Source organism: Sabethes cyaneus, chromosome 2 (genome assembly GCF_943734655.1).
Source record: "Sabethes cyaneus chromosome 2, idSabCyanKW18_F2, whole genome shotgun sequence".
NCBI classification, from domain to species: Eukaryota; Metazoa; Arthropoda; class Insecta; order Diptera; family Culicidae; genus Sabethes; species Sabethes cyaneus.
Genome location: NC_071354.1, coordinates 23,329,222 through 23,341,444, shown reverse-complemented (window position 1 = coordinate 23,341,444; position 12,223 = coordinate 23,329,222). Strand labels below are relative to the sequence as shown.

The window sequence follows — 12,223 nt, the reverse complement described above, 5'->3', positions numbered from 1 at the left end:
CAGGTTGAACTGTTGTTTGAGGTCTCTCTGACGCTTTGTTGACATCACAAAAGGGCTCAGCGCTAGGGATGCTATACCGGTTTTACCGAAACCGGTTTTACCGGTATTACCGGGCTATTTTCCAATACCGAATTACCGGTTTTTCCACGATCAAAAACCGGTATTTTCGGTATTTTTTTTTTGCATGATCAAATAATAACTCAAGAAGCCTGAATCGCTGGTAAAACTTTCGAAGCATGGGGTAAACTTAGTTTCATGATTGAAGGTTCTACAAATAATAACTCAATTATGTAGTTCTTCCAAAGGAAACATCCCGAAATACCTCACCGCTACCAGCATAGAACCAGAGTGCCTCGTGTTTTTCAAGTAGTCGTCTCCATTCAACTCGTTTCACTCCATGGGCTACTCGTCGCCAATTTCCCATTTGTCTCAGAAGTCGCAAATTTGATCGAGCCATCTTACACGTTGAGCCTCTCTGTTCCTCGTGCCGATGGGGTCGATGAAGAGAACTGTCTTCCGGCATCTTCGACGTGTCCATCCCACTGTAGCCTGTCGACTTTCGTCAGCTGTACGATGAATCCCCCGAGCAATGTCTTTAATTCGTGATTTATGCGCTTCTGCCATTCTCTGCTTTCGGTTTGTACTCCACCAAATATCATCTGTTGCATCTTCCGGTCAAACAGCGATGTCACAGCTTCAAGTCCGTAAAGAACTACTGCTTCACACGGCGGCGTATGCTTCTTGATCGTAGCGTTTTGCGAAGAGCAAAGTAGGTCCGATTTCTTGCTTGTATGCGCCAAATAATTAAAAATATTGCATAATAGAAGAAATGTGCGATATCAGTGAAGCTGTTCAGAAAATCTTCAGTGAAAACACTCTGTCAACTCTAGAGAAATGTCAGAGCACAACACGCAAAAGAAATTCTTTCGGTTGCTAGGACAAACTGGAATAGAAAAAACTTTATGCTCAGTTAGAATAACCTGTTGGCAGGCCTGATACAATTCTGTGGGCATCTATCATCGCTTCGATCGTTTCTGTCCGATCTGAGAAGCAACCATACGCTTCACTTATGCGATGAGGAATTCATGAAGAAAGAAGATTTTGTCGCAGTGCTAGAACCAGTCTGCTGCTGTCTAATTGCTGTACCGGAAAAATTGCAAACTTTACGAACTACGAACTCTAAAACTACTCTCGGAACACCTTGCAGGTACCGCACGACTGCTGTTGGGGTTACTATATCGGTAGAATTTCAGAGACAGCTCGTATATTTAAATTTATTCGTTTTATAATTAACTACACTATTCGGGATGACTTTGTAATATTCTTCAAGGCTTCAAGGACGTTTTGAAAACAAAATTCTGCAAGGTTTTCCTAGACACATTTCTAATTTACCACTAGGAATTGTTCTTTCTTTCTCTGCGGACACCGAATGAAAATTCTCTGCCTCCGGAAGATTTCCATTAAAATTTGTTCTCGTTTAAAAGATGACACGGTAATTGCTCTTCGCATTGTTAAATATTATTAGTTTAATGAACTAGCTCAATTAACAAAATTGAGTACCATTGATTATGGAAAAATTCTCTTCAAATCTTATAATTTTTAAATGCAGTTTTCAAATATTAACTTTTACCGGTTTTTTACCGGTTTTACCGGTATTGCATTTATTAATACCGAAAAACCGGTTTTCAAAATACCCCCCGGTATTGGCATCTCTACGTCAGCGCAGAGTTTTATACGCTATTAAGCGACCAGTTGAATAACCCGAGAAAAAGGACTATCATATGGAATTTGTCCACCTACACTTGAAACCTGTGTAAAAAATCCGCAGCCGCCGGCGAGTTATGCTCGCTACTGGTAGGCTATCCTCGGAGCGCATTTTCGACAAACCTTCATTGGAAAACACAGAATCTTTGCTGACTCCGATGGGTGTCTTGAATAGCATCGGTATTACCTTCTCACAAACATCGTGCTAGTGTAAATTCCGAGCTTGCAAGGCTGGGGTGCATGAAGTCGGGAGGATTCTTATTTGTCGGAATGTGATACCACTGAAAATGGCCTGTAAACCTTTTATTAGTGACAAAGACTTTTAGGCAATACGGAGATTTCTTAATCCAACCAGTATACAACTTTTGGATCAGTTCAAAAATCTACAGAATCAAATTTTAAATCGAAGCGCAGGAAAGTAAAGCGTTATCGATGAGCCGTGATAACAATACAGTCGCTAATAAATCGTCACGGAGGGAAGAACTCATGATTTGCTCAAAATCAGATGTATTATAGTCGGTACGCCAGGATGAATGACGCGGGAATACATTCGTCCCAGCCCGTCAGCAGTTAAGCACTCTCGTAGTATTAGCTTTTCTGTCATGATCAAGGATCAATATTTTTGCCCCTTCGCTTCGTTTTTAGATTCTAGCATAAATTAATAAGCATAAAACTTTGCCTTCCTCCTTCTGCTAGTCCAATTTTAATGATAAATAAATTCAATCTGTTACTTTACTTACTTATGTGTGAGATCTCCACTGCCGATGGTAGCCCGCCATGGCTTTTACCTGTCGCCAGGACCGGTTCTTATCTACAGCCCGGATGTCGTTGGCTAAACTGCGTCGCCGTGAGCCTCTAGATCTGCCTCTTATACGCTCGCTTCGCGAATTCCAGTCGAGTACTTCTCGAGATGTTCGCTCCTTTCCCCAAGGTGTGTCCGATCCACTTCCATCTATATTCACGAATTCTTGTTGCAAATTCAATCTGTGCATATACACGTTGAACGTTGAATGCAGTTTTCGCCATAGCTTTGAGTATTTGGCCGCTTTTTACCGTGTTTGACGTATACAACTAGTCCCCTCGGCTATGAGTTCTTTAGTAGATCCAGATCTGTGACCAGCGTTACGTCGCCAATCTAGATTGACTTTACCGGGTGCTGCCACTTCGTGCGACGACTTATTGATGGCAAGTACGGCGAGATTTTACAACTATTGGCCACGCAGGCGTGAATTGATGGTATTCTCAACCTGTAGCAGATCGTTCCTGAGAGCTTACTTTGTGGGTAGTTTTGTAAGTTTTATCTGGTACAGTATCTACTTTACAGATTTTACCAATCTCTCCCAGCTTCCATATGGGGACTGCTCGGAGGCAAGAAAGTCTTTGAGCTTGAGGCACAAAGTTTTAACCGGCTTTCGTTCCGCACCAACAAATTACGTTCCACGATCGCTGTATATCTCTGTCGCATAGACAAAGGGTCGGGTTTATGCAGCAAACCTTGCTGGCGGAAGATCTGCTATTAAGGGCGATTCCTAGTGGTTTGTATATCTCGATTGCAACTCGAAATCATATCTGAACGAATATGTTATATTTCATACCACATAAGAACATATAAGTACCAAATTGGAGGCAATATACATGCGAAAATTTTGACAACCATGCGTAATTCTATCTTGCGTGGTTTGTAGAACACGAAACATTTTTAACATGTTTTGACATACTTTAATCATTATATAATTCCAATGTAAAATTAACATGCAAACGATTTAATGTGAGCTTTCAATTACGATCTTGTGTTATCTAGATTACGGACTAGCTTTGGCATTCTTGCAAGCCGGACAGTCTTGCTGGATCTTGTAGCAAATACTACGAAGCCTCTGGAGGCGATATTTTTGGCGCAACTCGTTAACTGTGGTTTCATGATTCAGATGATGGTACCTTTCGTGAAGCGTTTGTACGACGCAAGTAGTAACTGATTGCTTTCTCGGCAGCAGAATAGCAGGGGAAATGAATTTGTAACCAATTTTTTTGCAACGCATAGGCAGTACGCTGTATTCCAGGAAGGGTGACAGTTTGTACATTGGACTATCTTTTGGAGTCGCAGTCGATCCTTCAGAAAGTAGTTAGGATATTTCTTCGCTGAATTCATTCAACTACGCTTGCCGGTGCCGGTAAATAAAGTTATCTGCACCGGAGAGCTCCATCTGCTCGAGAATACCGAGGTTGGCTGTACTGTTATTTAGCCCTAATATTCCTCGGAAACCGAAGCACCCAAGCAACTACTCGAATATGCTTTTGCCAATTAGAGTATTTGACGAATTCAATGAGAGGATCACGGACAGCGTGGATGTTTAACGATAGCTTCATTTCATTCGTGTTTTGAGCCGTGATCCAACAGGGGCTACACTGGCCACAGGAAACCACCGATTTAATGGTAAAAGATCAGGAATCTTTTGCCACTTCCTTGCCTGATCTACAGCATTCAACTTCGTCGGTACCCATAATCACTCCGTTAACTCAGTCTTCTCTGGAACTTCACCTAACTTAGACCCAATAAAATAGCTGTACATTCCATGATCTGAGCGTGGCCAGCACAGCACATCCCTTGAGTCAGCCCAGAAAAACCGTTTGCGCCCTGAAACTCGATGCATTTCTTCAATGTACCTTTACGCGTTCAAATTACTGCTAGTTGAAGTTTAGTCGCGGAACCGAAACGTATTTCAAGGGAGCAAAACTGCAGCTGGACTTCGTTAGTTTGCAGTGAAGACGAAGTTACAGACCAAACTTTATTCAGTACATCAAACCATGCCTTCCATTTGGCAAATAGTTCATCGGATATTGGTTCGTCCCAGCCTGTTTTAATTCACCAGATCTCTGACTTTTTTGGTGTACTGAATGTAAAGTTGTCACCGACTGTGTCCCACCACGTTCCCAAGACCTTTTCGGTTGCCAATTCCGCATTGGTCAAGACTTTTCGCGGCAATTCCATATTCACCCATGGATTCCACCACCATGGAATCCTCCTTTAGCGTAGATAAACCGTACGTTTCGTTGTAAACCTGTATAACATGTCGTCCACGTAGGTTCCTTTACAGACCGCATCCACTGCATCTGGACACTAGGATCTGAAACGTTCTACATTAAGATTCTTAACTCAACTTAGGCAATGCTAATCGGCACGATCCATCAGAACTTGATGAAACATTTTGCTTACATCACCGAAGACCACCGCCCGATGCGGTGTCAACTTGCTCAGCTCCTTTGGGGATCTGAAACTTGTCTTATCTAATAACCTCCTAAAATTATTACACATCTATCATTTCACACATCAGTTTGAATCCGATATGAGTAACTAATTGATCGAAATTCTACCATTTTATATTTCTCTCTTCTTTCCCCCCTCAGCTAATGAGCAAAGACATGGAAGACGTCAAGATCGAGTTCAGTCCGATCTACTGGATGGAGAACGGAACGCTTGTACCGACAACCACGACCACCACTACAACTACGACCACTTCGACGACGGAGGCGACCACCACGAATGAACCGGTGCCAATTAGCAACACCCCGCTCGACATCGGAAGCCGCTTCGAAGACGACAATGAAGTCGATCCGCTGTCGGCTACCAGCCGGGAGGAGGCTGCCAGCAGCCGAAGTATCGACAAGCCCGCTAGTAGCATAAGCCTGTCCAGCGTGGGCGGATCGGCCAAAGGCGGACAGACAACGGCTTTCGCCAAACTGCGGTGGTCCCTCGGGGCGATAGCGATGATGGTAGCGATTCTGGTAACGAAACTACGGAACGTTCTGTAGGGCTTTACGAGCGCTGTGTTAAATATGTGTTGCTTTCTACCATGCTATTTTTTGTTTTTCCTCTTTCGAAGTAGATTTAATGGTTGAGATCTGTCTGTATGGCATTTCCTTCATGCAGAAGGATAACGCGATAAGCTTTTATCAATTCGGTTCGTTCTGATAATTGAGCTTGCACTCATTCGATACCAATTTTCCGCGCTGACAACATCGTCGCACTTCTTGTTTTTAGATCCCTAAGGACACGTTCAAGCAGTTTAAGTTAAGATAGTGATAAACAAACTTTATATCATTCTATTTAATTAGAAAAAAAAGATTAAATTAACTGCTATCCATTGGAGGTTTTTATAGCTTAGCAAGTAAACCTGAAAATATAGAAACCAGTGAAAAAGCCTGTTACAACAGAGCGAAAAAGCGTCAATGTGAGAGAAAACTTTGTTTATCGTGTACATATAGTTTGTAATTTAGGAATACTTTTCAACATAGTGAAACAATGAATCAAATGACGCAAGCGAGGTTATCATTTTAAATAATTTCAATCAAGTTCAGGTGAACTCTGTGCACTCACTGTTTATGCTTCCCACTATTCAAACATTCCATTGACTTAGAATCCCCAGATGCAATAAAACCACATTTAGAGGAGCAGACAAAAGCAGGGAATTAGTAGTCTGTCTATCGTGGCAGTTTCAGAAAGATTTGAAAGCTGACTGAACAGTTGGAGCAACGTTTTTATTGAGTCACTAGTATTTAGCCTAATGGTAAAAGTATGGATAGCACCTGTTAATTTAGTACTTATTTCAAATCAACTTCCCGGTAACAATATTCGATAAACACTGCCAGTAGTAAAAGCTTCCAAAAGAAAGGAAAACGTTGAAGAAAAACATTCTGAATTTGCTAATATCTAAATGAGTGGCTCAACTGTTCAGTTCGGTCCGATGCGCGATGTTGGTCGAATGGTTGGTGCAATATTTCCCGGAAATATTTCACAGGCGGTTTGTGTTCTGGATAGAAATGAAACTTTAGACGGAAATTTCAACGGTTGGTATGGAAACGAACGGCAAAATAATTATGATGTCAAAAATGTTATTGAATTTGAATAAAAACATTGTGTTGCAAAGTGTAATAAAAATAAGTTGAATGCTGAATGGTAATCCAGAATGAAAAGCCTCTCAATACTTGTATAACTCTTCTAATTTGGCAAGTAAATAGTTTTCTCAAGCATGAAGAATTTATTATTTTCTTTGTTGCCGCGGGGCTCACACAAGAGATCTGCACCAAATATTCACCACTCTTGTTGCGTAATTGCCGCATCAACTGCTTCCTCATTTCCAATTGAAAGCGATGTAAATAGTACAAACAGAACAAATGATAGCGGAATTGTTCAAGAAACTGTTTATAATAATAGATATTATGATGAATTTAATTAAATCTTAAGCGCTCTACAACTCGGACAAAACGCAAAGGAAAAGTTATCCAAATATACACGTGAATATTATGAAAATCACCAACAATAAATAACAATCTCTTATAATTACTAAATTGAAGACAAAAACATATAAATGCCTTGTGTGTGTGATCAATATTATAATACTATCCGTAAACAGAGCAAAACCGTCACATTAGGAAACAAAAATAATACGCAAATCGCATACTTTTGCGCCCGTGCTATTTGTTTCTTTCTCTAACTTGTCCAAAAACACACAATTTCAAATGTTTAGACAAAAAACAAACCTACTCACTGGTAAAAATGCTGACGAAAACGATGGATATGTTCAGATGTTCAGAAGTAGTTGCTATTTGGTTGTTGGAAAGAGAAAAGTCCTACAATATGTGCTAAAAGAATGTTGTATTATGCAGTACTATTTTGAAACAAAAAAAAGATCTGTTTATGACGTTAGTGCGTCGCTTCTTATTCAAAATGTTTATTTTGCTTCGATATGTGCTTTTTGGCCGATAATATACAAATTAACTTCGTAATATAATCAACATTCTCTTACAAACCCAAACAAAACAAAAAAAGAACTACAAAAGCGCAATGTTGCCTTCATTTGCCTGTGCTTACCGAATTCTTGCACTTATTTATCGAAGATGTATAGTATGCCTATCAAATTTTAAAACGAATATTCAGTACTCACTGCTACCTGTCAGGAAAAAAAAACAATGGAACGAAGCTAACAACAACGGCCGGCTAAGCAAACAATGTAGTTATTAAACGGAATCGAAACGTTGAAACGAAATGCCACTGATGAATATACCAAGAGCAATTCTAAAGAAAAGACTTAAGCTATTGAAACGAAACGGAAGTCAGCATGCAGTGCACTTAACGCTGTCCCTGTCTATTTCATTTCCCGCAATGCTAGCCCCAAAAGTCCTTTATATATTGCGGCAAACGTAAAAAAAAATTAAATGGCAACATTAAAGGCCAACTATAACACAAAATTTAACCAGACAAACCAACAAACAAGACAAAAAGGCTATTTTTATAATCATATTTATTACCAGCTAGTGAATAATATATCGAATGTAACTGTAACAACACAAATGCGATGAAGTTAAAAATACAAACCTGGAGGAATGGGAATTGGTAGCTTTGGTGTCCCAGCCAAAGGCTGGCCGAACTTTGGCATCGCACAGCTATTCACAACACTACGAAAGTAGCAGTGATAGTTAGATCCTAGCCCTCCGGCGGCGTTTAGAAAGTCTTTTTAGCATTGAGCGCACTTCAGTGCGGGACAAGCGAATGATATCTACATGTAAGCTCTTTTTTATTTAAGTGCATATAGCTTAGGAAACGGCAACCTGCATGCAGCAATGCGATGAGCGATGCGTAGAAAATGGGAGGCCGAAAAAACGAACGCAAGAATGTGAATATAATGATGTTTAGAAGCGAAGGCGCACGCGCGGTGAAGCAGGACACCGTCAGCATTTGTTGATTGTATATTACTGTAATTGTAACACTGTATCTCGATACAAAATGGACAAAAGTATTCTCAATAAAGAAGAAAGAAATCGAATCGCAGCGGGAGTTTGGTTTTTGGGAAACCGTTTTGTGATTATCACTACATGGGTTTATCACCAAACTTCACCAGTAGCCAGGATCTACAAATATCAAGCCTGAGTACCAGTAAAATATTAACGGTCGTAAATGGCTTCCTTGAGAATCGAGAATCGAGACGAATGTCGTCGGCTTGGCCGAGGTCATTTAGCTGCTGCCTCGTTAGAGGATTCCAATTATTTGCTGGTCTATGGGGAAAGAGTGATCCACCAATGACCATATTGTTATTACCGCAGAATTCTGTAACCAGTTCCCCTTTTCCGCTCTTGTCTCCTAGGCCATGGCGTCCCATGACGCGTTCAAGGTCCGCGTTGTTTGAGCCAATCTTCGCATTAAAGTTGCCCAAGTGGATTTGGATGCCCCCTTTCGGAATTTTGTCAACCACGCTGTTCAGCTGGCTGTAGAAATTCTCTTTTTTCTGCTGCCGGTAGCATCTGTTGGCGCATAGCCCTGGATTGCTGTGAGGTTTCTAACCCGTGTTCTGAATCTGGCAACGATTATTCTTTGCCCTGGTGGAATGAAACGCTTAGCAATCTCCGTCGGAAGGCAAGGCGTCTGTTCAACAGGGCCAAAACTACGTCTAACTAGGCAGACTACAGAGCGCAGACTAGGCAGACTACAGACTACTCACCAAATACAACGCGCTCAGCAAAGCCAAAAGAAAATCACGAGTTAAATTTTGCGAAAGCATTCAAATGAGGATGGGAGTCTCACTGTTACCACCAGGGAAACTCTGGAAGTTCTAATGAACACGCACTTCCCTGGTTCAACAGCGACCACTGGACAAGACATAGGCGGGCAGCAGCGGAATGGGTCATTACACAATGTGCCAAATGACTCGGTTCTACTTGCACGCCGATTGTTTACGGAGACTTCGATCAATTAGGCACTCAGCTCTTTTGAACCAATGAAATCTCCAGGTCCGGATGGTATTCTACCCATTTTCTTACACGGACGGTGTTATAATGTCCTGAGCTGAGCTCATCAACCTCTTTCGAGCCAGTTTCACTTTGGAGTATATCCCGGAGAACCGGCGTAAAGTAAGGGTGGTGTTCATACTTAAGGCTGGCAAAAAAGAAAAAACCATGCCTAAGGCTTTCAGACCGGTAACTCCGACTTCAACGCTTCTTTAGCCGATGGAGAAAATCACGGATAACTATATCCGCAATGAGTTTTTAAAAAACTCTCCGTTACATGTAAATCAACAGGCATACCAACACGGTAAATCTACGGAAACCGCACTGCACTGCTTAGTGACGTTAATTGAGAAATCGCTCAAATATCAAGAGACAGCACTTTGTGCTTTTCCTGATATTGAAGGCGCTTTCGATAACACGTCCTTCGCGTCAATTAATACGGCTCTCTGTCAAAAGAGAATCAACCACACTACAATGAACTGGATTCAAGTAATGCTCTCTAGCAGAGAAATTACAGCATCATTGGGAGATACGTTGGTCACGATTTCGGTGATCAAAGGATGTCCACAGGGAGGAGTTCTCTCCCCCCTGCACTGGTGACCGACGCACTCCTTCACAAGCTATCACAGCTTGGTTATGAGACCATTGCTTACGCCGACGACATTGTACTTATCGTCAGAGGAAAGTTTGATGCAGTATTGTCAAGTCGCTTGCAAGGAGCTTTAAACACCACCATGTTATGGTGCTCACAAGAGGGACTTAATGTAAATCCCACCAAAACAGTCGTTATATCATTCACTAGGCGAAGGAAACATACCATTACTCCCCCTATACTGAATGGTGTCAGATTGGGCTTCAGTAATGAAGTCAAACACCTCGGAATAATTCTCGATAAAAAACTGAACTGGGCTACCCACCTAAATTATGCTGTTAAGAAAGCAACTTTGGCTATCTGGGCATGCAGTTCTCTGTTTGGCAAAACCTGGGGATTGAAACCTCAACTAGCCTGTTGGTCATATACTACTATGCTGCAGTCGTATGGCGGCCAAAGGTGAATGAGGTGATAGCCCAAGCCAAACTAAACAAAGTTCAGCGCCTGGCTTGTCTTACAGTTACCAGTGCCATGCGTACAACACCTACTGCAGCCATGGAGGCAATGCTATGCTTACTGCCTTTGCATCTTCATGTGAAGAAGGAAGCAGACCTCTGCGCACTACGGTTGCAAAGCAGTAAAACTATACTTGAAGGTGACCAAATCGACCATCTTCGCATACTTCAGGAGTTTAATCTGACACCCTTAATAACTTCAGTTTCTGACTGCATGGAAGCCAGGTCCGATATGGACGTTCCATGTGAGGTGATTGAAACAAATCGCTCAATGTGGAATAATGGAGGGCCCGATCTTCCATCTGGAACTATCTGCTTTTTTACAGATGGTTAAAAAATAGGGGCCTGCACAGGCTCCGGAGTCTACGGACCCGGCATCAGGGAAACTATCTCATTAGGAAAGTGCGAATGCGAAATCGGTATCTTCACGGACAGCCAAGCAGCACTACTGGCACTCAAGTCCGCCAAATGCGTGTCCAAATTAGTTTGGGAGTGCAGCACTGCATTGAGGAACCTTTCCCGCCAAAACAAAGTTTTATTACTTTGGCTGCCCGGTCACTGCGGAATTGAGGGCAATGAGCTCAGGCATATTTCCTTCTGCTTGGAGATCCGCTTACATGTTTCCAGTTCATAAGAAGGGGAACAAAAGAAACATAGACAATTACAGAGGTATCTCTGCCTTATGTGCGTTATCGAAACTTTTCGAGCTCGTTGTGATCGTGCCAATTTCCTCGTTCGCCTAGCAATACATCGCTGATGGGCAACACGGATTCATGCCGAAGCGCTCAACGTCTACCAATCTACTAACGCTCACTACGTACGTAGCGGACTGCTTTGACGGCCGATCCCAGACGGACGTTATCTACACTGACCTCTCCGCTGCCTTCGACAAGCTAAATCATCAAATCGCCGTTGCAAAACTGAACAAACTGGGCATTGGAGGGCCGCTGCTTCAGTGGTTTGAATCGTATCTGACGAGCCGTCCTATCAACGTGTCTATCAATGGCTTCACCTCACCGGCTTTCATCGCTTTTTCTGGAGTCCCACAAGGTAGCCACCTCGGACCGTTGGTCTTTCTTATTTATTTCAACGACGTCAACTTAATGCTCAAAGGTCCTTGGCTTGTGTTCACCGACCACCTGAAACTGTTTTCGAAAGTTAACGATTCATCGGGCACTCTCGCACTGCAGGAGCAACTGTTGATATTCGCTGGATGGTGCAAACACAATCGCTTGGTACTAAACCCCGACAAATGTGAAATGATAACGTTCTCGAGAAAGCTGAACCCTATAATATTCGAATACCAAGCGTATTATCAAGCGTACCCTTACGCCGTGTAGATTGCGTCAAGGATCTTGGGGTACTGCTGGACTCTAAATTGACTTTCAAACAGCATGTTTCATTCGTTGTCGACAAGGCCTGCAGAAACCTGGGATTCATCATGCGTATCGCTAAAAACTTCAACGATATTTACTGTTTGAAATCACTCTTCTGAGCGTTGGTTCGCTCCAACCTCGAGTGTTGCGCATCCGTATGGAGCCCGTATTACCAAAACGGCGTTAGTCGAATAGATTCG

At 42.2% G+C, this 12,223-nt stretch overlaps 1 protein-coding gene across 2 annotated transcripts in view; it reads left to right on the top strand.

The window, feature by feature from the left end:
• Positions 1-8,564, top strand: part of LOC128734896 (protein unzipped) — a 164,130-nt gene extending 155,566 nt beyond the window's left edge. For both annotated transcript variants that reach the window (XM_053829292.1, XM_053829293.1), the window contains one exon: positions 5,167-8,564. In XM_053829292.1, the coding sequence (XP_053685267.1) occupies positions 5,167-5,571 (405 nt within the window). In that variant the 3' untranslated portion in view covers positions 5,572-8,564. The remainder of the gene's footprint in view (positions 1-5,166) is intronic.
• Positions 8,565-12,223: the final 3,659 nt, after the last annotated feature.